Here is a 26,320-nt window from a genome sequence, read left to right on the forward strand (position 1 = left end):
AAGGAGGCGCGAGGTGGCAGTCCAGCGGATCACAAAGGTCACGAGTGCCTGGTGCCTCGATATCACCGACAAGACCATATTGCACCTTATCAGCGGGCGGTAGGGCCGATGTTATGGTAGTCCAGCTGGTTAAAGCACGGCTTATTATCGCTGTTTAACCTGACAGTTCAAAGGTTAGACTAAACACAACACGCCGCCCGGGTAGAACTAATCCCAAAGCACTGTATTTCCTCACCTGTCAGCGCTTGTGCTCCATTTGGAACTGCATCAGTCCTGGAATCCGTATAATTTTAATGGCACTCGCTCTGCGGTCCAAGATGTGTCAAAATGGCCCAGGGGAAATTTGCTCTGTGGAAATAAGATTAGCTTCCACCCCCTTTAGATTTGGATGCCATTTGCCCTTTTCGTGTCAGAGGGTAAGTTGCAGAGGTTTCCTGTATTGTGTGTGTGTGTGTGTGTGTGTGTGTGTGTGTGTGTGTGTGTGTGTGTGTGTGTGTGTGTGTGTGTGTGTGTGTGTGTGTGTGTGTGTGTGTGTGTGTGTGTGTGTTAACTTGTCAGGCAGAGGAGTTGACCCAAGCCGGATGAGCGGCATCCCGCACGTGGCGGGACGAGACTACGGTGCGTGGCACAGGCTCTGTGATTTACTCTTCAAAGACAAGTTCCTGATAGTATTTCATCTACATCTTAACCTGTCCTTAACCCGACCATCAGGCTGTATACATTTAGGTGTCATAGGGGTGAGTGTTGCACAGCGGCTCAAATAAACACCCTGTCCAGGTGATGCCTGGGCTTGCTGAGGAGCTCACTTATACAGAAATCAAAAATACTTTATGGCTTAAGCCCCCTCATCCCAAGTTTAAAGCCAGACTATAAGACTATGAAATAGAACGACAACACAGGAACACAGTGATAAAACAAAAAAAAAAAACTATGACTTGACATGGTTTTGTTCACACTCTATAGTCCATGTTTACAGAGTTCTCTCCAAGGCAACAAAACAGACACACGACTATTGTAGTACAGGAAAGGTACATTTTACTTTTCTGTTCAACTGGTGCAGCTTTCATCAGATTGTTCTGCAGGATTGCCCTGCTGTGGCATGTCAAGGAGGCCTAATGAAAGGACATTAACTTTGTTGCAAAGAAAGAAAAGGAACGGCTTGCCGTTGAATGTATTTTAAAATCATATCTCAGATGACTGTAGTCTGAATGAATGCAGGGGGCTAAATGTGTTTTAGTGCGCATTTTCTGCTGGGCGGCTGACCTTGACACTTGGGTTTAGAGTCCCAGCTGAACACTTGGGCTCTGGAGGAAGCGACTTATTCTTCACCAGAACATTACTGCAGCCTTAGAAGAGAATTTGACACCCTCTAGTGAATTGGTGTTAATTAACTGTGAGCTAGCCCCTGAGACATATTTAACAATTTTCTCAAATTTTTTGTGGGTAGCCGGCTAGATAACAGCCTGTTCCAATATAATGTAAAGTTTGGTGTTCTTTAAACTTTGCTACACAGTTTTATTTGTCCTTTATGACGCCCTCACCATGGCCACTGCATGTAGTCCACAGGAATCGCGATTTGAGATGCGAGCCTCCGCGGTGGCTCCCGGCTCCCGGCTCCCAGCTCCCTGGTCTAATCTGGAGTCAGGCACGCCTTTCCGGGAGGCAGCTGTAGTTAATGCCTCAGCCTACATGGGGCTTGAGTCTGCTCCGCCGTGGGTTCTAATCCACTGCCCTCTCTCCACCCAGGAGGGGGCACAGATAGCTAGGTGACGGGAGGTGCATCAGCTGATTCCCTGTGTTGGTCTGTGAACACAGATGCCGCCAGATTTGTTTAAAATGCGCCCATTTACGATGTCACTCTGGTATCATTATAGTCTGGGGCAATATCATGGCTCTGAGAGCATGAGTGGGAAATTTATTCTGCCACACTGTAGAGTGAAAAAACATACACATTTTATCACTGTTTAATTGCATTTTTGTTCCCTGGAATAAAAAAGGATTTGAAAATTATTTTGAAGTTGAAAATCAAACTTTCAAATATCATATTAGTTACTCACCATCAAAAATTATAATTCTAATAATAATTATAATGAAAAACATTTTTTCAAAAACATTTTCTTTAATGCCAGTGGTTGGAGTGGTGCATAGCATCCGTTATTGGGAAAAAATGTTAATCTCTGAAAGCAATGTCTGTTTTTAAGTTCTGTTGTCAGCGACATTTGTTATTCTCAAAATCCTCAATGTCATGTGAGCAACTAGTCCTTTATATGACTATGACAGGTGAATTGGAAGAGGAAGAGATGCCATCATTCAGCTTTGCAATTAAACATTTTAACAGCTTTTTTGTAAATGGCCCCTGGTTTGTTTCAAATCAAATTTATCCAGATACATACCACAGCCTCCAAAATAAATAAATGTTAAAAAAATATCTTATCTTTGTTTTGCATTTTGTCTCTGTAAGGGCAGACTGAAGGTGCCTTAACATGGCCATTTGACTAATAAATGCCACAAAGACTGTAGTCATCTTTTATCACAGTATCACCAGGTAATTTACCCACAATCCTTTAAGAATTCACACGTTGAATCAAAATGACTTTGTTTTATATGGGGATTATTATTATCACTATTATTATTATTATTATTATTATTATTATGATTATTATTATCAGGGGTCCAGCCTGCAGGGGAAAATTCTCAGAATTTTGAAATCTAAAACTATTTGAAACAGAATAATGGCAGAAGCTACGAACACGGTTTACCTCTTCCTTGTTTGAACTGGTATGTCACAAACATCTCGTGGTTGAAGTTTCATCCAAATCGATCCACATGCGAAGCAGAAATTGGTGAAAAACCAACCAAATTTAGCCGAAATCTCAGACACGGTATTCTGCATTCAACGGCAAAATTTGTCCAACCTGGCTAAAAGTACCTAGAACACAACAATGACAGAATCTACCAACACAGGTGAGGTGTCGTTAGAAACCAGTATGTCACGAGCACCTTGTGGTTTAAGTTTCATCCACATCGATCCGCATACGGAGCACAAAAACCAACCAAATTTGACCCGAGTACCCAGCTTGTCGTGCTTGACTGACATGCCACTATTCATGAACAAAATGAGCAATGTCAGATTTACAGTAAGACGCTTTATGACGTCATCATACTATTTACTATGAATGTGCAGGTTCTGATTCAGAATGTATATTGGCACCGTGTCCAGTGTGCGGTGCAGACTCTGTCGCCGTGTAGTGGTTAAAGAATACAAACTATGCGTTTACATGTATATTTCTGCAGCTTCTTACCTGGAAGTTGTCTGTGGATCTGTTATCAGACAATATTTTATCTCTGTGGCCTCCATTACTCGGCCGGATTAATGAAAAATACGAAAAACAGTAGTCCACAAAAATTCGTAGTCGAATCCACTTGAATGTACCACTGAGTGATGAGTTCAAGATCCAGCGTGGCATTGGGAAAATAGTAATGGTAATTACTCACAGAAATACCACAACGGTGTTCGTATTTAATTTAAGCAACACTTATTGAAAATATAATTCAAATGTAATTCACGAAAAATTTAATCACTAAAAGGACACAAGTTCGACTACTATCACAAATCTCTGTAAATACATAAACCTACGTAAATACATCATAATTGACATACACAAGATACATCACCTACCCTAACTGACACTGCACATGTACTTACATACAACAAGGTAAGTTATAACAATGACAACATTTGGTTTAAAGTAAAAAGTAAATGGTTGTTTTAAAGAAACGTTTGTCTAATCCATTCCCTAAAGTTAAACTTAACACTTTCTACCTTTTCATTTAACTTTGCTAAGTATTGACAAGTTCTTCCATAATAATTCTTATGCTAAATCAATGTTAAAGTTACAGAAATGTTGTCTGCATTACAATATAGACAAGTCATCTATTCAACTGAATTTTCCAATTGTAGATTCTAAACAGAAAAAATACAATGAGGTACTAATTAAAACAAACATTTACTTATTATATTTATCAAATAAAATGTATTTATTATTATTGTTATGTAAAGTAATTACAAAGTTATATTTGGCATATTGGAGAATTCATAAGTGGTATAAGGATGTGGAATTTCCCAATAAATGGAATAATTCTCTTTCCAAATTTGAAGAAGAAAAAGCCACAAATAACGATTGTGAATCTATGTGCATTGATAATATTGAAAATGCTGATTTAAGTCCGGAAGATGAGACATGAAGAGATAAACAACAACATGGGATGTTTATGGACAGATGTTTCCAACCAGTTGATATTGTACGGGAAGTGTTAGAGCAGCACTCTGATGACATGTCGTCTGTAACACCAGCAGAAGGGAACAAACCTGCACCATCATTGGCAGATGAAACCAAAGAAGCCAAATGTTTCCTAGTTATTATCCCAAACAACAGGAACGTTTCATACTTGTTTGATTCCAAATTTGATTCACACCGATATTTATTGAGGAACATTGATCAAAAATTAGAAAAATTGTAACTCGTGCTACATTGCACAGAATCAGGATAACTGTATTTGTGGACCCCGTGTATTGCTGCCTGCAGCGATATTTATTATCCTCCACTTCATCACTGGATAATGAGAAAATGTGACACACATCTGGCCCTGTGTGATAAGGTGCTCCACAGGAAGTTATAGTGTGTGATGGGTTCCTTCTGAGCTACAGGGTTGTGAAGGATTGAGGTTCGGACAGGAAGCAAGGGAGGAAAAAGGAAGCAGATCAAATCTCTCTCACAGGTTGAGAACGAGGATGCGGCCAACGAAGCGACACAGGGCACAGCGGAGGTGTCACTGGATAGAAATTCCCACTACTCCTTTTTTTTTTTTTTTTCTTCTTCTTCTTTCCACTTCTTCAAATTGGTGTTTATGAGAAGCTTATTTGCAGGATTAGCAGGCACTAGAATTCCTGGACCCTTAAGAAGACTTTTTAGGATGTTCCCAGGCTCTTTAGTGTGGCCTCATTTAGTTTTAGGGCTGCGGTTTATCGCTTTCTCTAACGTTGTTAGAGAGCTAGCTTTGGAAAATGATGATGTGAGAAGCGTGCACACCCACACACGGCACACTGGGGTGAGGGTGATTAGGCACCCTCATTAAGTGTTGTTTAAAGCAAGCTGTGTTTCTTTATTTTTATTTTTTTTAAGGGGGAGGGCGTTGCTCAAGAGTTCATTCAGACTGGAAACCAGGGCTGCCTTTTCACACATAATGATACTTCGGTGATCGTGTAACCAAGTGAGTCATCAAACACCAGGACGTTGCGTAAAATCCCCCCTCCAGGTCCCCCCACCCCCCACCCCCACCCTTTAGAAGAGGTCGGTGGTGTGTGACGCCGAGCTTAACATTGTGCCGGAGTTCGCACCCAGGCTAACGTCCTCCGTGAGCGCATGGAAAAAAAAGCCTGTTCCCCACGTGGACGCCATCCTCCTCTCTTCTTTTACCGCTCTCATCTTTACCTTTGTATGCGTTGGCATCCAGGGGGGGGCAGCAGTTGATGAGCTACGGCGCTGTGCTCTCTCAGGGTGACATTGCCATTGGTTCTGTCTGAGATGGAGCTCCTCAACGCGTCATGTCTTGGTTTTTAAGGAGGTTTTATTTTGTTGCACCGTTGAAATGTACCTTCTGTATCATATATATTTGCATGGAAAAAAAAACATGGTCGGGCTAATGTGATGGATCCTTTGGCTTCACTGCGGGACAAAGTCGGAGCGTGTTTATATACCGTCAACTAGGGTTAAAATCTGTTATCGCCTTAGGTCAGGTGGTTACGGTGGCGCAGTGCATTGCACTGCTGCCTCACAGCAAGAAGGTCCTGGGTTCGATTCCTGCCTGGGGCGCTGTTGGCACCGTGCTCCGGCGGGTTATCTCCCAAACAGGAGCCTTTCTGTGTGGAGTTTGCATGTTCTCCCCGTGTTCACATGGGGTTTCCTCCACCTCACGTCAGTAAGGACCCCACCAAAAACATGCACCCATCATCGTCTGACCAGCGATGGACACTTATCACCTGGTCCCCGGGCGCGTCCACGTATGCTGCCCACTGCTCCTGGCTGTGCCCCCGGAGGAAGGACAAGCCAGGATGGGTCAAAAGCAGAGGAGCCATTTCACCGGCCACCATCAAGCATGTGCATGTGTGTGTGTGTGTGCAAGCATGTGTTGTGGAGTGTCGTGTGACGATTAAAGACTGTTTCTTCTTTCTTCTTCTTCTTATTATGTTCTGTGTGGAATCAGAGGTCTCTGATTTACTTTAACCCTGACCATTTCAGTTCTTGTCTGTTCGAAGGGCTCTGTTTCAGGCACAGTTTTTTTTTTTGTTTGTTTTTTGGCTGAAGAAGATGTGAGCTGATTGTGATTGTGACAGGATTGTCGGCCTCGTTTGACGCAGCAAAATCGTGAATTTCATCAGCCTAGAGGATCCCCCAAGAGCAGTTTTATACCTGAGCTGCTTATCTCACTAAGATTTTCTTATCTCACTAAGATTTTCTTCCATTGTGCAATAACAACCTCCCCTCGGGTGTTTGTAGGTTCTGTAGCTTTTGTTGTTTTTACAAAGCAGCGCTGTCATCAGGAGGATACTGGGGGAGTTGAGGTTTGCTCTGTCAAACAACAATCCCACTGCTTGTTGGGATTTTGTTTTGTTGCGTGTAATGATTATCTCGCCCTCTCCATAACAACGGATCCCATTCTGTACATGAAATATTTGGAACAGTGATGGATTTACTGAGCTATTTAATTTGCTGAAATGTATAGTCTGAGGTCATTTGTTTGAGGACATTAGAATATAACATGCCATCTAACGTGTCCAGAATAATATCTGGTATGATTGATAGGGCTGTGGGTATAAGATTTTATGCTGTGGGAAGTTCTGCCATACCCTGGCAAACAGCCTTTTTATTGGAATGGCCTCCACATTAAAGGCACAGCTACTGTAAACTGGATGGTGTCCATCTTTCCACTTTGGTTATTTGTCTTGTCAATGCTTTTATAGTAGCAAGTTCCCCTGTGAGAAGGGATTTGGAAGCAATGGCGTGTTCTAGTTAGCAGTACCCTTCATTTGGTTGATAACTGGATTTTCGGAAAAGTAATTGACTTATTGACGAATTGATGTTTTTCTTGTTCTGTGTAACCAAAGCGCCGTGCCTCATCAATATTAACTGCGACGATATAGGAAGGTAATGAGCCAAAACTGTCAAATGGTGGCGTTTGGACACGGATTAGAATAAAACCAGATATTTGTCTGCTTGTGACGGCCAGCGAAAGGCAGTCTGTCCGTTAAAGAGAGACGCCAATGGACTGGTCTTAATAGCTGAATAGATAATGGAGGTGGTGGGGGGGTTCTAATGAAGGCCGCTGCTGTAAGCCGAGTGTGGAGTACCACCTGGGGGGGGGGGGGCGTAATGACTTCCCCAGCCGCCCCCCTGGGACCTCAGCGCTCGTGCTCTGCGCCTCTCCTAGCTGCTTTAAGCCACCGCCGTGTTTGTTTAAGCAAGATTAGCAACGTAAAACCCTTACAACATCCTGAACACGCAGCGAGAGAGAGAGCGAGGGAGAGAGGGGGGAACAGCAGGAAAAGAGAGTGGAGAGCAGAGTAGAGATTGATGGAGAGTCAGTCGGTGGGCGGGAGGCGGGAGAGAGTTCAAAACAAAACAGGAGCCAGGGTTGGGGAAGGGAAGAGGACATTTCATTTCATCTACCACAGGAGGCAATTTATAACAACTGGCTTGTTTGTTTGTTTGTATGTTTGTATGTTTGGCTTCAAGCATTTCAAGTGGTTTTGTTTTACTGTTAAACCCCCCCGCCCCTTGCGGCCCCCCCGCCCCTGCAGTCTGCCAGTCCATGCGGAGCAAATTGTGCTTCACCAGTTTATTCCTTAAGGGACACAATCCAGCTGGCGAAGTAATTCCTCAATTATCCACCGTGCCATCCGCCTCCACTTATCTGTTGGGTGAACGCAGCGTTTGAGTGAGACACTCCTCTGGGCAGATATACAAGTACATTTATTTCCTAATCCAAGCGGGTTTCTAGGTTCCCCACTCTTACAGGCGTGATGTGCATCTGGTAAAATGATGGTGATAAATGTATTGCCTCAGGGTGAAGGGCTTGATTTATCCTTGATTAATCCATATAGATCGCTCAGGCTTCACCCTGTTGCTTCCTGTAGCGTTTTCCCTATTTCACAGGAATTTGGAGATTATTTGGGGATAAAGGTGTGGAATAAAATAATGAGAGCTCCAAACTCTGTGAAATGAACACAGGCTGCGTGTCGGGAGCTTGGGAGATTGGGACGAGCTAAGATGTATTGTTTACATTCACCTTCAGTGTTGCACCAGACCGGCGTGCGTGCGTGCGTGTGTGTGTATGTATGTGTGTGTGTGTGTGTGTGTGTGTGTGTGTGTGTGTGTGACTAGCAGGAAACAGATGTGCAGTGATAGCACTAGCTGCAGGAGGCTGAGGGAGGCAGGCTATCAGCACAGGCCAGCCTGCCGTCTCACTGCGGCCCTGCGCTTCCTGTGGGGCTTGTATACACCGGCCCCTGATAAGGAAGCCAGAGCGCAGCATTAAGGTGACCACTCCGGCCATCTGAGGGACGATATGTGCCCCTCCCTCCCCCTTCTCAGCACGGACCTGATTTTGTACTTGGTTGATAAAAGCATTTTTTTGTGGCAGATACAGGCTGGTAACTTCCTGATCATAAAGGGAAAGTGTGTGTGTGTGTGTGTGTGTGTGTGTGTGTGTGTGTGTGTGTGTGTGTGTGTGTGTGTGTGTGTGTGTGTGTGTGTGTGTGTGTGTGTGTGTGTGTGTGTGTGTGTCACCTCAGCCTTGCTCGGTCCTGCTAATACCCAGGAAGTTGGAGAAGAGGTCATTGTGGATTTCCTGGATTGGTGTGAAGCCTGGAAAAATTGCAGTTTCTCAGTTCCACTGTTTTGTTTTTTTTGACCTCCATGGATTGACACTCTCTGCCCCCCCCCCCCCCTTTCTGTTTACAGCCCCTGTCCGGAGCAAGGGATGGGTGATGAATTCAACCTCATGGATCATTCGGACCTGTACATCTTGGACTTCAGTGAGTACATCTCCCGTTCTTAACTGTCCACGCCTGGAGACAAATGACCTGTGCTTATTTTGAGGAGGTGTGGCTTTTTTCCCCTGCTTTGCTCTCTCTGCCTCTGCAACTAAGTGACATTACCGCTGGGATATCAAACATATTCAGTCATCTCCCCCATTAATTGTTTCATCACAACAGAGTTTTGCACCGTTTCTAGAGGGAAGCAAGATACAAATCAAAGTGTGAGGATTTTCTGCTTTGGCAATTCTGTTGTCACGGCAATGTCACCCATTGCTTTTAAAAAAATGTATTTATTTATTTATTTATTAAATTATTTATTTATTTATTAAATTTATGCTTGACTGTTTTGAAAAAACTCAAAATTGACGTGGGCTAACATCCATAGCAACTGAAACATACAACGCCGCTGATTATATTGTGCTTGAGCTGATTCTGAGCAAATCTACAGTGTAAAGTACTTTGCATTTCACAGAAAGAGGAGCTGAACGTGACCTTTTCTCTTGATGGGCAAAGCGATATGGGAGTGATGTGGAGCGTGCGACTGTGTGTTCCTCACCTTGATGTAACTCCATAGAGTGTTGCTCCCTTTTGGCGGGAGCCTCTGCGTGTTCAGAATAAAAACTTTCCCTTCCTTCTGCTCTCCATTCACTTGCATTGTTCCCAAAAACCTTTCCTACTAAATTATTGACTGACATTTCTCATGCAATTGTGTCTAAAATGATATTGAAACTAGGCTTGAGCACTGCACTCGGGGAACTTATGTATGCCATCAATTCTTGATGATGGGACTGTTTTTCAAGGTGTGGTGTTGAGGACTGAAAACAAACCAGTCTGGCTAGTAGGTAAACATTTATTTTATTTTTTATTTTTTTGTTTTTGTTTTTTTGTGTGTCCTTGGATGTGGCGTTTCAATCTGTGTCCTATTTCTGTCAAAGTGTGATTTTCAATCTCTGTTTGGGAAAGTAATGGAAGTCAGTGGTGTTGTTCTCCACACAGGGACCAAAGAATATCCCATTAAAAGTGAGTGACAGGATATGGAGTTGTATCAAGGTGAAGAACATGCACCGTCTAATGTTATACAAAACCTCCGTCTCACTTTACGTGTTAAATCTGTCAAAACTTTAGGGGTTGGTAATGTAGGATATGTGTTGTATGTATGTATGTATGTATGTATGTATGTGTATATGTATGTATGTGTGTATGTATGTGTTGGTAATACAAAACCCGTGAGATGGGCTGCTTTATATCGTTGTAATATCCAAGTGGAAGGTCCCCGCCTCTTCTCCCGTATGAGCACAGTCTATTTTTACTTTTTTATTTCTCTCTCTCTCTCTCACCTGGCCGAGTGCGTCTGGCCTTGGCCCAACTTCCTTGTCTGGCGGGTTCTCCCTCCTCCTCCCCCTCATGAACCTCCAAATAGAGCTGTTTCCTGTCAGCAGTGGGGCGGTCAGTAATAGGTCACAGCGAGGGGCCGCGTACGTGGGCTGGAACACAGGGGGACTGGCAGTGCCTGTTCCCTGAACCCCCTGCGTCCACCTCCTCGTGCCGGTCGCGTGCCACTATTTGTCACCGTCCATATGGCTGTGTAGTAGTGTGGCTTCCGTGCAACCAAGACATTGAAATGGGCAGAGGCGAGTGTCGCGGTCATCCATTCAGATTATAGATGGGTCATATGGAAGAATTTCTGCCGGCTAAAGGAACTTTGTATCACAACACGGCCCATGTAACTACATTCAGAATCCGTCATTTATAATAGTCCCTTATTATGGTTCGGACTGAAAGGGCTTCACAAGCCCACGTTTCACGTGAAAAATCAACAGCCTCCCCTAGTCTTAACCACCTTGCGTTATTATCATTTGCCAAGTGGCCGTTTAGTGCAAGTGTGATGTGAGACACTTATTTTCATGACCATATACTACTGTAAGCAGAAGAACAAATATGATCTACTGCCCAGCCATTGTTCTGTGTGAACACCTGGTTCTTGTTCAAAGGTGTGTGTGTGTGTGTGTGTGTGTGTGTGTGTGTGTGTGTGTGTGTGTGTGTGTGTGTGTGTGTGTGTGTGTGTGTGTGTGTGTGTGTGTGTGTGTGTGTGTGTGTTGTGCTCACACTGTTTTTTCAGGTGTTTCATAAATATAGCGCACACTGTCTGCTTCGGGTTAAGAGCTGACCCGCCTCACTCAGTACGTGCAGTAATTTAATGATTGTGATCACTTCGATGATTTAATACTTTTCTTTCTTTTTTTTTTTTCTCCCCCCTCCAGGCCCCAATTTGAAGACGTTATGCAAGATAGCTGTTCTTCAGTACAGTCTGGAGCAGTCGGGACTCCCACACGATATCAGGTCAGACAAGCCTCCTTTTCCTCGTCTCTTCCTCCCCGTCGTGTTTCCGTGTTGCCGTAACTCTTCTCTGTGTCTGGTGATGACCCGACTGTTTTCTTTCTGGACTGCCTCTCGACTCGTTTCGATTTTCGTGGTTTGTTAATAACATTTTTAGATGTAGCATCGATTAAGCGTTAAAAACACTCTGGTATCAATTTTTTTTAAGGGTGTGGCACTCTCCCAGTAGTATCAAGCAGGGGTGATGCTCTAACTCCATAAAAAATTCTCTAATTCCTGAATCCAACACAAATGTGACGTAGTCGCATTGAGGTCCTGTTTCGTGTTTCATTTTTGGAAAATCGGTGACTCAGCTCACTTTACTTACTGCTTTGTTTGAACACAATTGGGTGGAACACACGGGGGTGGGTCTTTGCAATCAGTGATCCCTTCATGTTTTTTCCAACTCACAAGATCAGTATTCTCTGCTTTTTATCTGTGAGATTGGATTTATGCTTTGGTTCCAAATTATATTAGAAATAGTGATTCCCAGTGGCTACTGGCGAGTGTGACTGAGGCTGCTGTGTTTCTGAACAGTGCTGATTTACACAGATCAGCCGCAGCATTAAAACCACCGACAGGTGAAGTGAATAACATGGATCATCTCATTCCAATGGCACCTGTCAAGGGCTGGGATGTATGAGGCAGCAAGTGAACAGTCAGTTGTTGAAGTTGATGTGTTGAAGCAGCGTAAGGATCTGAGCCACTTTGACAAGGAGCACATTGTGATGCTGGACGACTGGGTCAGAGCATCTCTAACACCACAGGTCTTGTGGGCTGTTCCCGCTGTGCAGTGGTTACTACCTACCAAACGTGCTCCAAGGAAGGACGACCGGTGAACCGGCGACAGGTTCATGGGTGGCGTTCGGGTCATTGATGCACGTGGGGATTGAAGTCCAGCCTGCCTGGTTCGATCCCACAGAAGAGCTGCTGTAGCACAAACTGCTGAAACAGTTAATGCTGCTGTGATAGAAAGGTGTCAGAACACACAGTGCATCACAGCTTGCTGTGTATGAGGCTGTGTAGCTGCAGACCAGTCAGAGTGTCCATGCTGACCCCTGTCCACCACTGAAAGCTCCTACAATGGACATGTGAGCATCAGAACTGGACCATTCAGTAATGGAAGAAGGTGGCCTGGTCCGATGAATCACATTTTCTTCCGCATGCGGATGGGCGGGGTTAGGATCCGATCGAGCATCTGTGGGATGTTCTGGAACAGCAAGTCTGATCCATGGGGGCCCCACCTCACAACTTCCAGGGCTTAAAGGATCTGCTGCTAACGTCTTGGTGCCAGATACCACAGGACACCTTCAGAGGTCCTGTGTAGTCCATGCCTCCACGGGTCACAGCTGTTTTAGCGGAACGAGGGGGAAGCTACACAATATTAGAGGTTATTAGTGGTGGTTTTAATGTTGTGGCTGAACGGTTTACATACACATTAGTCTCATTAGATGATGTGTGATGATGGATTATTGGCAACTTGAAGTAGTTTGATCCTTAATTGTGCCTCAACCATGGGTCGTTGACTGGGGTAACGTTTTGTGTCCCCTAAGCCGCCCCCCCCCTCTGCTTCTCTCTGCCACCTTGCACACTGCTCACTTTCCTAATGGCAGTTGTGTTTCTAACCCTAAGAGGCTTTTAGAGGGGGGTCACCGGGGTCTCGTTGATTCCCGCTGCCCCTTATTGCCATCTCTCGCCCAATGCCAATCAGCACTGCTACACACACACACACACACACACACACACACACACACACACACACACACACACACACACACACACACACACACACACACACACACACACACACACACACACACAAAACGCACGTAGCAATTGACGGGGAGTGAGTGTGAAACCAGAGCCAGTGATAACAGTGTGAGGCTCAACCTCTGACCTGTCATCAGGTCAGAGGCAGCGCCCAACCCCTGCTGCTGCTTCTCACATTACCCAGGAGCCTTCTCGTCAGCCCCTCAGAACACCTCGTCTCAGGAGCATCTGCACATGTCACGCTTTGATATAAAATAGGACATTTTTATCTCCTTGGACGTTTGACTTCCCAGCAGACTGCAACGTCCTCTAAAATAAGGCAAAGAACCAAGGGAGTTTATTGAGGTTAGGAGCAGAGTTATAGTGAGAGAAATCATCTAATAATTGACTTTGATATGGTCCCTAAATTGTCCTTCATTTGGACACCAGCTTTCCTTTCCTTCTTTTTTCTGCTTTTAATGCCTTAAACATTGAATTTATGGCCGACATTTAATTCTTACTGTATTAACTTTAAATTTCTGTCTGGCTGACATTGGATACCCGTTGTTTCACAACATCCATCCATTCTAATTTTGCCGTCATTTCTTCTCGTTGTGCACACTCCAGGTGGGAGCTGGCGGCCATGACTACCAACAGCAACATAAGCAGGCCCATCTTCTCCTCTCACGGCTGAGTGTGCCGGAACGTCAGGCGGACGCAGGGCCGCCCGCTCGGCCTCAGGACCCCGGGGCTACTGTCCTTACAATCAACTGGGCCAAGGGATTTAGTTCATTTTCTACTGTACAGTTTGGACCTGGACCTCCGAGTTGTTTTCCACACTCTGAGGGATTTTTTTTTTGCTCTCTTCAAAGTTTCAAACCAAGCTCTGCGTACTCTCCAAAAAGGCCGCCCTGTGTATTATTCCCTCTGGACTCTGGACTGGACTATGTTTTTTTTTTTTTTTTTGTTTGTTGTTTTTTGTTTATTTTTTAATGTCTAATGAAAGGTGCTTGGCTACTTTTTCTTTCTGTTTGTTCTCCCTTTTTCAAAACTCAATGAAAAAAGATTGATTGTATGAATTGGGTATTATAACAGATTTATAAAAAAAAAAAAAAAAAAATGTTTTGTGCGTTTTAAACAGTTGCTCCTTGAGACGCTGACCCTGTGGGAAACTAATGGAGCGGAATGAGCACCTGCCTCGTACGAACCTCTCTAGAAATCCAATCAAGCCTATGATAATCATGGACTTTTAAACAATAAGCACACGAAAAAAAAAAAAAAACTAAATTGAGCCAAAGGTCCCCAGTGCCGAGGAGGACACGGACCGACTCCACGCTCCCAGCGGCGGCCGTGTGACCCGTGTCAGCGCCCCGCCTTCGGTCAGGGACTGAAAGGCAGCGGGCGAGGCATGGAAACGACAGATTCCCTTTGTGTTCAATGTCAAGACGACAAAGCGGAGAAGGAACACGACGACAGGTGGCAACGGCTGTCTCTGCTCTGCATTTTATTTATTTTTCTTCTTCTTCCTATTATTATTATTATTATTATTATTATTATATTTTTTTGCATTTTCACTCGCACGCTTGCCCCTGGCGTCGCAGAGACAGTTTGTGAGCGTGTCGGCTCGCAGCGTTTAGCTTTGAGAAGTCATCAAGCCCATCTACCTCCTCCAGTAGCACGTGTCACGGACTCTTCGACTCCTTCAGAAGCTCCGCCCTTACGTCGGGTGACTTCCAATTTTCCCCCTCGAAGATGCCGACCACAGGGTTGATTTGTGTTTCAGCCTTTTTTTGGAATGTTCTACTCCTCCAAAAATTGTCGAGTGCCAGTAAGATGACCAATACACCACCCCTGTTTCTCAGTGCCAAACGTGGAAGGCTGTCATCAGGAAGCATTATGCTGCATATACTGCATATACTGCGTATACGTGCACGCACGTGGTCCCATCTGGACGCGCTCTGAAGCCAGGCAGCGGGCGCAGGTCGCGGAAGGCGGTTTGTCATGACCGTGGCCCGGCCTGCTTCGGTCGCCCCGGTTGTGGTGGAGTCTTATTGTCCAAATCACGCGCACCGCGTGATCCAGACACGTGAGAGGCTGTGGAGGCGCCCGCAGTGTGCGGCGTGAAGCACGTACACCGACACGAAAACTAACAATTTGCGTAAAACCTATGCCACCATCTAAAATCGGAAGGAAAAAAATTAATCTCGTGAGGTTTCAATATTTACAACAACTTTTTTTTTTTTTGAGATGGACAACGTTGGTCCTACCTGTCGCCCCCATCTACACTGGTCACTTGGTAGAGCACAGACAAAACGCTTTGACACGTCTACGCTTCGACTACAGGGGATCAACCATCATCAGCAGTTCCACTTCCTAGACCTTCTTGTCGTCACCGTTTTTGTCGTGTCCATGAAGTTGTCGTCCACACCATCAAGTGTTTACAGTTCTCCTCTCAAGTAAAGCAGTCGACCGCATGGGGGGAGGGGGGCACTGAAGCCTTACAGACAGGAAGCATCGCCGCTCTGCTTCTTTCTCTTCTTTTTTTTTTTTGTTTTGTTTTTTTTGTCTCACAACCCGATGGATCTTCCTCATTTCCAGACCAGCAGTGCCAACGTGACTGACTCAGCGAGTCCCCCGCCCCTCGGACGCGGACGCGTGGACGTCATGTCTACTCCACGTCCGTCTCCACAGCCCTGTGACACGGACCCCACGGCCTCGGTCGCAGAGGCCCAATAGAACTGTTGATCCCACACCAAAACGTAAACTTTTTATTTTTTTTTTGGGTTTTGAAGTCTCCTCTCTTTTCCTTTCTTTCTGTCCGGCTTGCTTTTTTTTTTTTTTTTTTACTTTCAGTACCAAAATGTATGGATGTTTTTCATTGGGGAAAGAGAGAGAGAGTGTGTGTGTGTGTGTGTGTGTGTGTGTGTGCGTGTGCGTGCGTCTCAGAGCTTTTGGGCGTCGGCAGTTCCAGGCAAGAACTCATCAGGGAATCAACGGACTGCGATGAAACAAGGAAGCCGCACGTCGTCATGGCGCCGATGATGATTTGAAGTCACCGCTACACAACGTCACTTCCTCATAATCAAGACAAACAAAGAGGCCCCATCTCCAATCCACGCTCCAAAGCTCCAGGAGTTGATACTCACTCGGGATGTTGCAGTAACTTCAGATGGCCTTATCATATCTAAGTGCAACGCTACTGTCGTGGTCCCCCCCCCACAATCACCCCGCTGGCCCCTCTTTATTTGGCTGATTTGAACTGTTTTAGGTGGATGAAGGACTTTCTGACACAGGACTATCAGAGCTGAACGGGAGAACGTGGCTGTTGGTTTCTTTCCCTTTGGGTCACACAGTGGAAGACATGGAGCAGGAAGGTACGGGACAAATTGAACAGTATTTGAGAAAACGTGCATTCAGGGTTGAATTTCGCCTCCCCACCCCCACCCCCAGCCCCAGCCCACCCCAGCTTGCCAGGGTGAAACTGCCAGGGGTGGTCTCTATGTCCTGTGCAATATGCTGTATAGTAATACAACTAATAAATTGAAGGAGTTTCATCTGCTTGAGGAGTCAGTTTTTTTTTTATGTATCGGACATAATTTAATTGGAGTGTCTTGGGTTATTTAAGCAATCTTTCATTTTCAGCTGGTGGTTGAAACCTTTCGGCTGAATTGTGGCTGAATCAGCCGCGGCAGTGACTTTGATGCCGTGTTTAATGTGTGGAATTTACGGTTTATATCCGATATTCTAGCAATGAAGTTGCTTGGTGCCCAGTTCTTGGTTTGTCATATCCAGTGACTTCCCTCCCATTTTTTTTTTTTTTTTTTGGAGTCGTGTGAAACTTTGTAGTTGCGGCGTTCAGTCGTTTCCCGATTCCTTCCAGGAGCCACCGCAGAATATCTGAACTGGCTTTCCGTCTCCCACCCTCCGGCCTGCGCGCTCCCCCTCTTCTCAAACACCTAAAGTGGGTGCTCAGTCTGGCTGGGTTGTGGGGTGTCCTCGACTCCTTCCCCTCGTCCAGAGCAGACTCCTTAATAGGGGGGCATGTGGCTGGTCTGGAGTGTTCCATCATTGAAAAGAGCCTCTGCCCTGTACGCGTACCCCAATGATGTCTCCCTTCGGTGGCCATTGGCAGTAAGCGGCCCGGCCAGTTTGTTCCCGTCTGTCACCAGCCCGCTGCCATAAACCGTGTTATCTGCAGTGTTAAGTGCAGGCTGCAGACTGAGGGTCAGCCCCCAAAGCGGTGGGCTAGAGACACCCTGTCCGGACTGGCTATGCCTGCGCACAGGAAGCGGGGCCGCGCTGGACACAGTCTGGCTCCGCGGCCTGCCAGGGGTCAGCACGGCAAAGGCGCTAATGCGGAGAGACACTTGAACCAAATTGCTCTCTAATTTCCCCTCCGATCCCAGCAAAATCCCACCGGCCCTCGAGAAAGAGACTGGAGGATTTGTCCAAAGTGATTTGTTTTGACTAGTATCTATTTCACCAGAAATCAAGTTCTAGTTCTGCCGGTGCGGCTGCAGGCTGCTCCTTTGTGGGATTTGAGAGAAATCAGCGTTGAAATGGCATTTCTTACTCAGACAATGGGAGCATTTGGATTTTAAACTTGTCTTTCAGATATATATTTTTATTTTAATATCCCTCTATTTATGCAGCCCAAAAGGTGAGATACTGACGCTTGACAAGCGGAAAAAAGAAATGGTCTAAATAAACGAGGCTGCTTTAAAAACGTCTTTTAAAAGCCGTTCTTTGGCTTTTCACTGATCAGTCATCCACTGGGGAAAAAAATGGCTTGAAAGAACAAAAACAATTGCTTACATTTACAAAAAAAAATCAATTTCTTCTGCTTTCTCTACTTTGAATTAAGAAATTATGATGTAATTTTATTTTGAGAAAAAAAAAAAAAAGTTGAACAAATTAAAGAAATTTAAAAGAAAATTGACCCACTGACTCAGACCCAGGGATTTTAGGCATTGTCCAGTGCTGTTCCAGTTTCTCCAACAGGTATAGCACCTTTAACTGGGCAGCATGGGAGTCTATTGTTCTGACTCTAGACACCAAATGTGCTGTTCAGACACTAACATATGACATTATAATAACATAACACTCTTAATATCCATTAATTAAAACAAACACGATATTGTACGCATATAGAATTTTCAAATGGTGTTCAGAAAGGTAACCTTAATTTTCGAATACAAAACAAATATACACTCTCACCAATCGCAAGTAATATCCACAAAATTACATTTTCTGACGGACCACGCCTTCATCAATTCTTTTGATTGTTTTTGTTGTTTGCCAATTGAGGACGTGGAGACAAAGTAAATAGGTAAAAAAAAATCTCTCACGTTCCACATGGACAGTGTAGTTTACTGCCCACAACTAGCCACGCTGGTTCATCACATCCGCAGCCCTTTCCCCAATCAGTGCGTTCTTGCTGTGATTGTCGGACCTCGCCCCTTGCAGCGTAGAGCCACATGCAAATATAAGTAGCGCAAATCCATTAAACGGCTGTTTCATAAGGTACCAGCTAAATAGATGTGGGATAAAACATTTTTGCAATCAAACTTATTTTACGGATTACCACTTTAATTTAAGTGCTTTACATTAAAGCAGGGGCCTCAAACTGCAGACCCGGGGGCCACATCCGGCCCGAGGGGCAGTTTAATGTACGTTGCCCTCTACGTGGTGATAATATGTTGATAAATCTGACCTGCAAAAAAAACCTAAAAATTCAAATCACAATGTTCAATTAATCCACGCAAATGTACTTAATGTTTTCATGACATAAAACGCAGTTAAATAGATCATAAGAGGTTGGGAGGCAATTCATTCACGTGCAAGAGAGAAAATAAATCAATTGATAAAAAAAATTCAAAAACGCCGGTTTCCCCTGGAAGTTCAACACGGCGGTGGCCCCCAACAGTTTGACACCACCCAGAAATACTTGAATAATCCCAGGGGGAAATTACTTTGGTTACAACTCCAAATCTACATACAACATATAATAATTACTAAGAAACATATTTATATATAAATATATGTACAAACATATGTATATACACATGGTAAAGTGTAAAATGTACAGTTAAAATGTGCAAAAAGAAGGAGGTGCAGAAGTGGAAGTCCGTGGCATTCATGGAAGGGGGGGGAACCAAAACAATAACAAAGTAAAAGCAGAACACGAGTCAAGTAAAGAATCAAAGTAAAAAAGCAAAGGTCATAATGGCGCAACGAGGAGCAGAGCTGCGCGGAAAGAAGGAGCAGAGCTGCAAAGGAGCAGAGCTGCGCGTAAAGAAGGAGCAGAGCTGCGCGTAAAGAAGGAGCAGAGCTGCGCGTAAAGAAGGAGCAGAGCTGCGCGTAAAGAAGGAGCAGAGCTGCGCGTAAAGAAGGAGCAGAGCTGCGCGTAAAGAAGGAGCAGAGCTGCGCGTAAAGAAGGAGCAGAGCTGCGCGTAAAGAAGGAGCAGAGCTGCGCGTAAAGATCCCTTTTCAGAGCGAAGCAGCGTCAACCCTCACGCACTGACGTCACTTGGGCGTCCTCCGAACTGGCCTCGCCCCCTGGCGCCCCGCCCCCTGGCGCCCCGCCCCCTGGCGCCCCGCCCCCTGGAGCCCCGCCCCCTGGAGCCCCGCCCCCTGCGCGTCCTGCGTCATCGCGTCGCAACGAGCAACAGTTTCCCGTTTTTTTTTTTTTTTTGTTTTTTTTTTGTTTGTTTTTCCTTCCTGGTTAAAAAGGGGGCGTGGCCTGGTGTATAAAAGGAGGGGACCCGGAGGGGGGGGGGGGGGGCGCCACACCAGCACCTCCTCAAGGTAAGAGACGCGCTCCAGGCCACCGTCCTCCAGGCCACCGTCCTCTGCGCCGATTGTTTCATTTTATCGTCAGATGGGATTGAAAGAACCACGTCATCAAGTCGAAGCCCGTTCAGAGTCAGGGATTACGTCACTTCTTGTTTTCCTCTGTGATGGAGTTTGAACTGGGGTTGCCAGATCTGGCCAATTCCTGTGAAAATGACTATTTACCAATAATGACTTCTGCAGTAATTGAGATCATTAGTGACTCGTGAGATGATTCGGGAGGTGATTGACTGGCATCAGTGACGTGTTTTCAATGTGATGGTGTTCTGTGTCTCAATGCTGTTTTGGGTTGCCAGGTTGGCTAAAACGCAGCGAAAATGACTATTTGGTGCGACTCCTGCCAACGCCACGTGAGCCCCGCCTGCCCCTCGCACCAGTGCTCTGCGGATCACCGGCGGACCGTCTGCAGGAGATTCAAGTCAGTGAATCGCCGGCCTTCTTATCACGTCGTATATACATGAGGAGAAAAAAGAGAGAGAGCGGCGTTGATGGAGTGGCTCGAATATTCTACTCCATCAGAGAATCACGCGTTCACTAGAAAGGAGGAAAAAAAAACCAGACGTTCCCTGGGACGGAGAAATCACCCTTTTTAGCCGGGGCCAGGCCGTCCCCTCCGGCCGGGGTTTGGGGGCTTTTCAGGTCCTTGTGGTCGTCTGTGTCCTTTTGTGGCGCTTTCTCTGTTCTGGTGACGGGGTGGTGGGGGGTGGTGCCCACTTTATAAGGTAATGTGAGAGCAGCTGAAGCCCAGCCTCCCCCCGTGTCCCACGCCCACACACTCAAACAGCCGCGGCTATAAAAGCCGGCGCGGGCCCAGATAGAGGCTGATCGCACGCGGACAAGTGTTTGGAGCCGGCAGCCTCGCAGATCAGCCGTTACCATAGGAACCCTTTCGGCTCAATAGGGAGAGATAGGTCGAAAAGGCGGCGTTGTTAAAAAAAAAAACAAACAAACAAAAAAAAGGATTGGTTGTTAATATTTATTTAGATCAGTTACTGTCGTCAATTTGTTAAATCGACATCAGCTGTTTTGGGTTTTTCTGGAAACCCCGAGCAGAGGCCGGAGAGGGCGGTTCGATTCCCGGCCCGCCGCCGCCCCGTGCCGTAGCCCGCTCGCCCTCCGTGTCGGTGCCTCCGCCGCTGACCCCCCACCTCGATCATGGTCCATCCCAGGTCCACCAAGGGGGCTTCCAAGGCCCGGCGGGACCAGATCAACGGCGAGATCCGGAACATGCGCGCCCTGCTGCCGTTCCCCCGGGAGGACCAGGAGCACCTCTCCTACCTGCACTCCATGGCCGCCATCTGCACCTACGTCAGGAAGTCCGTCCTGTTCCAGGGTGAGTCCCCAACGGAGGTTTACCATGACTCCAACCCCCCCCGATCTGAACACAGCCCTGGATTGACCTCTCTCTCTCTCTCTCTCTCTCTCTCTCTCTCTCTCTCTCTCTCTCTCTCTCTCTCTCTCTCCTCTCTCTCTCTCTCTCTCTCTCTCTCTCTCTCTCTCTCTCTCTCTCTCTCTCTCTCTCTCTCTCTCTCTCTCTCTCTCTCTCTCTCTCTCTCTCTCTCTCTCTCTCTCTCTCTCTCTCTCTCTCTCTCTCTCTCTCTCTCTCTCTCTCTCTCTCTCTCTCTCTCCAGGCTTCCCGGCCGCAGAGGGACCCGGCTGTGCTCTGCCGTACGAGGTCTTCCTTCAAGCCCTGCACGGCTTCATCCTGGTGGCCACCGAGCGGGGGCGGCTGGTGTACGTGTCGGAAAACGTGGCCGAGTACCTGGGTCACTCCATGGTGAGGGGCCCCGGCCGCTTCCGCCTCCTCACTGACGCTGATGTTGGGGGTGTTTTTTGGGGCGGTGCTTGCTGGGGTCGTCCCTTGGCGGAGCGCAGACTAACCAGGGGCCTAACCACCCCCTTGACCTCCGCAGGTGGACGTCCTTCAAGGAGACACTTTCTACGACATGGTGGAATCTCCCGACATCGAGGCGGTCAAGTCCAACCTGGAGGCGAGCGGCACGTCGGCGGCAGGTAACTTTCACGCCGATGCCGACATTGAGGCCCCGCGTCCGCGCGCACGGGGGATGTCTTTCGGAAAACCGATTTTGTTTTCGCAACGTTTGTGTTTTCAGAAAGTCACTGGAAACACCAGCCTTTGGAAACGTTCTTCCGTGGCGTCTGACGTCAAGTTTCTGCGACGTATCATCGCCCCCCGCTGGCCCGGCGCGCTCATGTCAGCGCAATAAAACCGCTTTTTGCGTTTCTCGCGCGGACGGGGAGATTTTCTTAAACGCCGTTGGTGCGGACGGGAGCGCGGGGGGGGGGGGGTGTTTTTCATAAATATCCGCACACGTGTGGACGAGGCCCTTTTTAAAAAAAAAATAAATAAATAAAAAAAAAGACCCGTGGGCGTCAACCGGTTTCCCTGACCCTAGTGTGTTGTCGCCCGTCTCCAGACCGGAGCTTCGTGTGCTGCATGCACACCTCCAAGGCCTTCAGGCTGCAGCACGGCAGCAGCTGCTCCATGCTGGTCAGAGGAGGTTTCCGGTCTTTGGGCTCCTCCGCCGCCTCCTCCTCCTCCTCCTCCCCCTCAGACTGTCCAGCTGTGGAACGTCTGTTCGTGGCCCTCTGCACCCCGACAGTCGACCGCTGGCGGAGCACCGACCCGGCCCGCCGCCCCTCCCCCGGCTTCAGCAGCAGCCACACACCGGACATGACCTTCACCCGGCTGTCGGGCAGGTAGAGTTCGGCCGGATTAAAAAAGCCGATCAAGACGATCCGCGGCTTTAACCGTTCTATTCGCATGTGTAATGATTTTTGTATCTTTTTTTCCGTGGCAGTGTATTTCATTGTTTGGGATATACGGTGGAAGAAATGTCCGGTCGGTCGTGGTACGGTCTCCTCCACCCCGAAGATCTCCACACCAGCGCCGCCTTCCATCGAAGCTTGAGTGAGTACCGACGCTGAGGCAGATGCTCGTCGAGAGCTCGACGCGCCGCAGCTTAAAACACAAGAACATTAAGAAAACATCCTCCGCCACGTGCGCAGCGACTGGAGAACGCGCTGCAGATCCAGGCGCGTCGAACGGACCGTAAGTGAGCCACACCGGAGGCAGCGATATATATTAAAGTCAATTATTTCATGTCTGTAATTATATATAAGAATTTATAAAAGTAACAACCAGGAGCCACAACCATCACAGACCAATGGCGGCGCACGAGACCAACCGTGTCCAAATCCTCCATCTGCCTCCTCCATGCAATGAATAAATAGAAGAAAACAACTTTTATATCAATCCACAGTTTTTATTCAAGCTCCTACCGGCTCTGTGGTGCTGTGGTGTAGTTTGTGAACCATTCAAATCTTTTGGGTGAAAAGGGGGATTCAGTCACTCACTGAGTGAAATATCTGCAAACGATTCAGTGACTCATTTGTTTGATTTGTTTGCGGGGATTCACTCACAAGTGATACAAAAGTTGTTTTCTTCAATTTATTCATTGCATGGAGGAAGCAGATGGAGGATTTGGACACGGTGGTCTCGTGTGGCGCCACTGGTCTGTGATAGTTGTGGCTCCAGGTTGTTACTTTTATAAATTATTATATATAATTACAGGCATGAAATCATTTACTTTAATATCCTTTATTGCAGATAAATCAGTGCATCCGGCCTGGCTCACTTGCGTTAACGCGGTGGTGTTTTCCCTATTTGCAAAGCGTTTTGCTCCGCAGTTCGTTTGACGCGGCTCGTTTTGCAGTTTTCTAAACGCTGCCCACGTGTTGTCATGTTGGTGAAGGTGTTTTCTTCGTTTGCTTGTGTTTTGTCTATTTGAACGTGTTTTCGTAAGTCGCAGTGTGTTGGGCTCTCAGGGCCACCGTAGTATTTCATCAAGAAGTCTTAGTTTTAGCGTCCAGTGTTTATCAAAAAAACCCCAGCAAAAAAAATCATTTCTGGGCCTTTTGTCCTTGTCACATTGTTTCATAAATACCAGGATCGTAACCGTGACGTGTGCGTGCTTTTTCCTCACTGGTCCAGTGCAGACAAAAGAAGGCTGCCAGGTAGAGACGGTGCTCAGGTTCCAGCGCCAGGATCTGTCGTGGGCCTGGGTCTACGTTCGAGCTACGTGCGATCCCGACGGCCGGGGCGTCGCCTGCGACAACCTTCTCATCGGGTGAGAGCAACCGGCCAAAAATATGGTTTGAGAATCGGAATCCGTTTTAATTCGCCAGGTACATTTATTTACATAAACGGTATTATTCTTTCTACGGTGAGGTTTGACGCGTTACACTGCAGACCATTAGAATGCAAATAACAAAAAATAAAAAGCTAAACAGTCCGACTTTTTAAAAATTAAAATAATTAAATTTAATAGAATACAAAAGTACTTTTAAAAAGTATTTTTTAATAATATAAATAAATTGTCAAATATATACAAATATCCCAGAAATACAAAAGAACAATTACAAAGCAGAAATAGTCAGCTATATAAATACCAATATATAAAATGTGATACTATCCACAGCCTAAATAATTGTTATGGGTAGAAATATGAATTATTATTATTATGTGCATATTACAAGGTGTTTAACACATAGATATAATATAACATTTGTTTTCATAATTTCTTTCTCATAATTAGTAAATATATATTTTTTACTACTTTGCAGTGAAACGGAAGCCAAATTTCTCACGCAAAAGATCAACCAACCGCTGACCGAGCCACACTCCCGCTTCCCATCTCAAGTCTTCCAGATGTCCCAGGCAAACGGTTTGAAAAGGCGGGGCCCCTCCGACGGCCGAGTCGAGGGGCCCGGCCCCAAGAGGAGGAGGGGGTGTGAGCGTGAAATGTGCTACGCGGCGCCCGCCTCCGCCCGCCACGGGGGCTCGCCTGTAACCGCGGGGGAGGGCCATATACCCTGTCTCTCCACGCCTCCCTACAGCCCCGCGTCCTCAGACTCCCCCGGGCAGGAAGAGGAGCTCGCTGCCGAATTCTTCATGGATGTGCGCAGCTACACCGATCGGTTGCTGTCCTCCCCGGAGAGCTCCCCCGCCTATTACCCCTTCCCCGACACCGGGCCCGCGGGCCGCCTCTCGCCCTCTCACTCCCTCCAAGCGGCCGCAGAACACTCTTCTGACCGCGGAGCCGTCGCTGTTACCGCCGATCCCCCCTTATCTCCGACCTTTGACATACAAGCCTGCACGGCCAACCCCCGATTAGTTCCCGACTGCCTCTCGGGGCCAGACATGTGCGAGAGCCCGGGGGACTGCACGCTGGACCCGGAGGACTTCCCCCTCCTCGAGCTGCCACAAGGGGGCAACACTTTCCAGGCACATCTTGTTCCCCGGGGCGAGCCGCCTCCGCGCGCCCTCGCGGGCCTCCTCACCCCCACCCCCTCGCCCACGTCGCGGGACTCTTTCAGCTACAGCGACCGGGAGCGGGCGGAGATTAGTATCCTGGCACAGCAGATCTCCTCCCTGGCCAGCAGCTTCGACACGTACAGCGCCCCGGACCCGGCGCCGGAGGGCGTCCCCTCCGCCGCCCGCCACTGGCTGAGGTGTGGCGCCCTCCCCGCCGCGCTCCCCCTCAAACCCGAGCCGGTCCTGGACGACGGCCTGTTCGACAGCATCCTCAAAGACCTGGACGCGGTGGCCGAGAAAGTCTACGTTCCGGGTGAAATGAGCGTCGCCCGCCCGCCCCGCGCGGGGCCCCCGGCTCAAACGCCCTCCGGCCTGGTCGGCTCGCGCCTTGTGGAGCAGCTCAGCTTCGCCATGGACCCTTTCACTCCATGTTTGGGAAGCCAGGACCCAAACATTGGGTTGCATCAACTCAACTACTACATGCACTCTAGTCTCCAGCAGGGTAAGACATGTTTGTTTTGTTTACACTGTACAGCCAGAAATGAATGATTTCCCGATGTCAACACTACACGACACTAACGTTCTTCCAACCGTCTCTTTCAGATGGACTCCTTGAAGAAACCTTGTACTGAAATAAGTCTGTGACTTACCGCGCTACCACTTGTATGACATATTGTCAGGATATTCTCATTTACTTTCCCCGCTGGACACAAAGAGAGCTTGAGAAAAGACTTCTGAAAGTCGGAAGCGGTTTCGCCACCAAACGATAATACAGCAGCGTCTACGGTAGATCCTCCAAGTATCCCCTATTGGACCAAAATGTGTTGTTCCTTAAGCAGTGTCTTGTTACAGTATTCTATCCTTTGTCCTTTTTACCCGATTGTCTTTCTTCTCTCGTCTCATTGTCT

General features: G+C 47.0%; 2 protein-coding genes across 3 annotated transcripts in view; both read left to right on the top strand.

Annotated features, from left to right (window-relative positions):
* The window catches only part of klhdc3 (kelch domain containing 3), a 36,499-nt gene extending 19,751 nt beyond the window's left edge, over positions 1-16,748 (top strand). For both annotated transcript variants that reach the window (XM_080017088.1, XM_080017089.1), the window contains exons 9-11: positions 9,021-9,094; positions 11,359-11,437; positions 13,850-16,748. In XM_080017088.1, coding sequence (XP_079873214.1) covers positions 9,021-9,094; positions 11,359-11,437; positions 13,850-13,916 — 220 coding nt within the window. In that variant the 3' untranslated portion in view covers positions 13,917-16,748. The remainder of the gene's footprint in view (positions 1-9,020; positions 9,095-11,358; positions 11,438-13,849) is intronic.
* A 3,261-nt stretch (positions 16,749-20,009) lies between these two features.
* Positions 20,010-26,044, top strand: npas4l (neuronal PAS domain protein 4 like; the record flags this gene model as incomplete). Its single annotated transcript, XM_080016465.1, has 10 exons — positions 20,010-20,029; positions 20,371-20,492; positions 21,244-21,407; positions 21,706-21,851; positions 21,988-22,087; positions 22,513-22,795; positions 22,897-23,006; positions 24,090-24,225; positions 24,722-25,914; positions 26,016-26,044. Exons 2-10 carry the CDS (start codon positions 20,392-20,394, stop codon positions 26,042-26,044), a joined length of 2,262 nt encoding a protein of 753 aa, XP_079872591.1. The 5' UTR covers positions 20,010-20,029; positions 20,371-20,391.
* Positions 26,045-26,320: the final 276 nt, after the last annotated feature.

Source organism: Zeus faber (assembly GCF_960531495.2).
Source record: "Zeus faber genome assembly, chromosome: 16".
Taxonomy (NCBI): domain Eukaryota; kingdom Metazoa; phylum Chordata; class Actinopteri; order Zeiformes; family Zeidae; genus Zeus; species Zeus faber.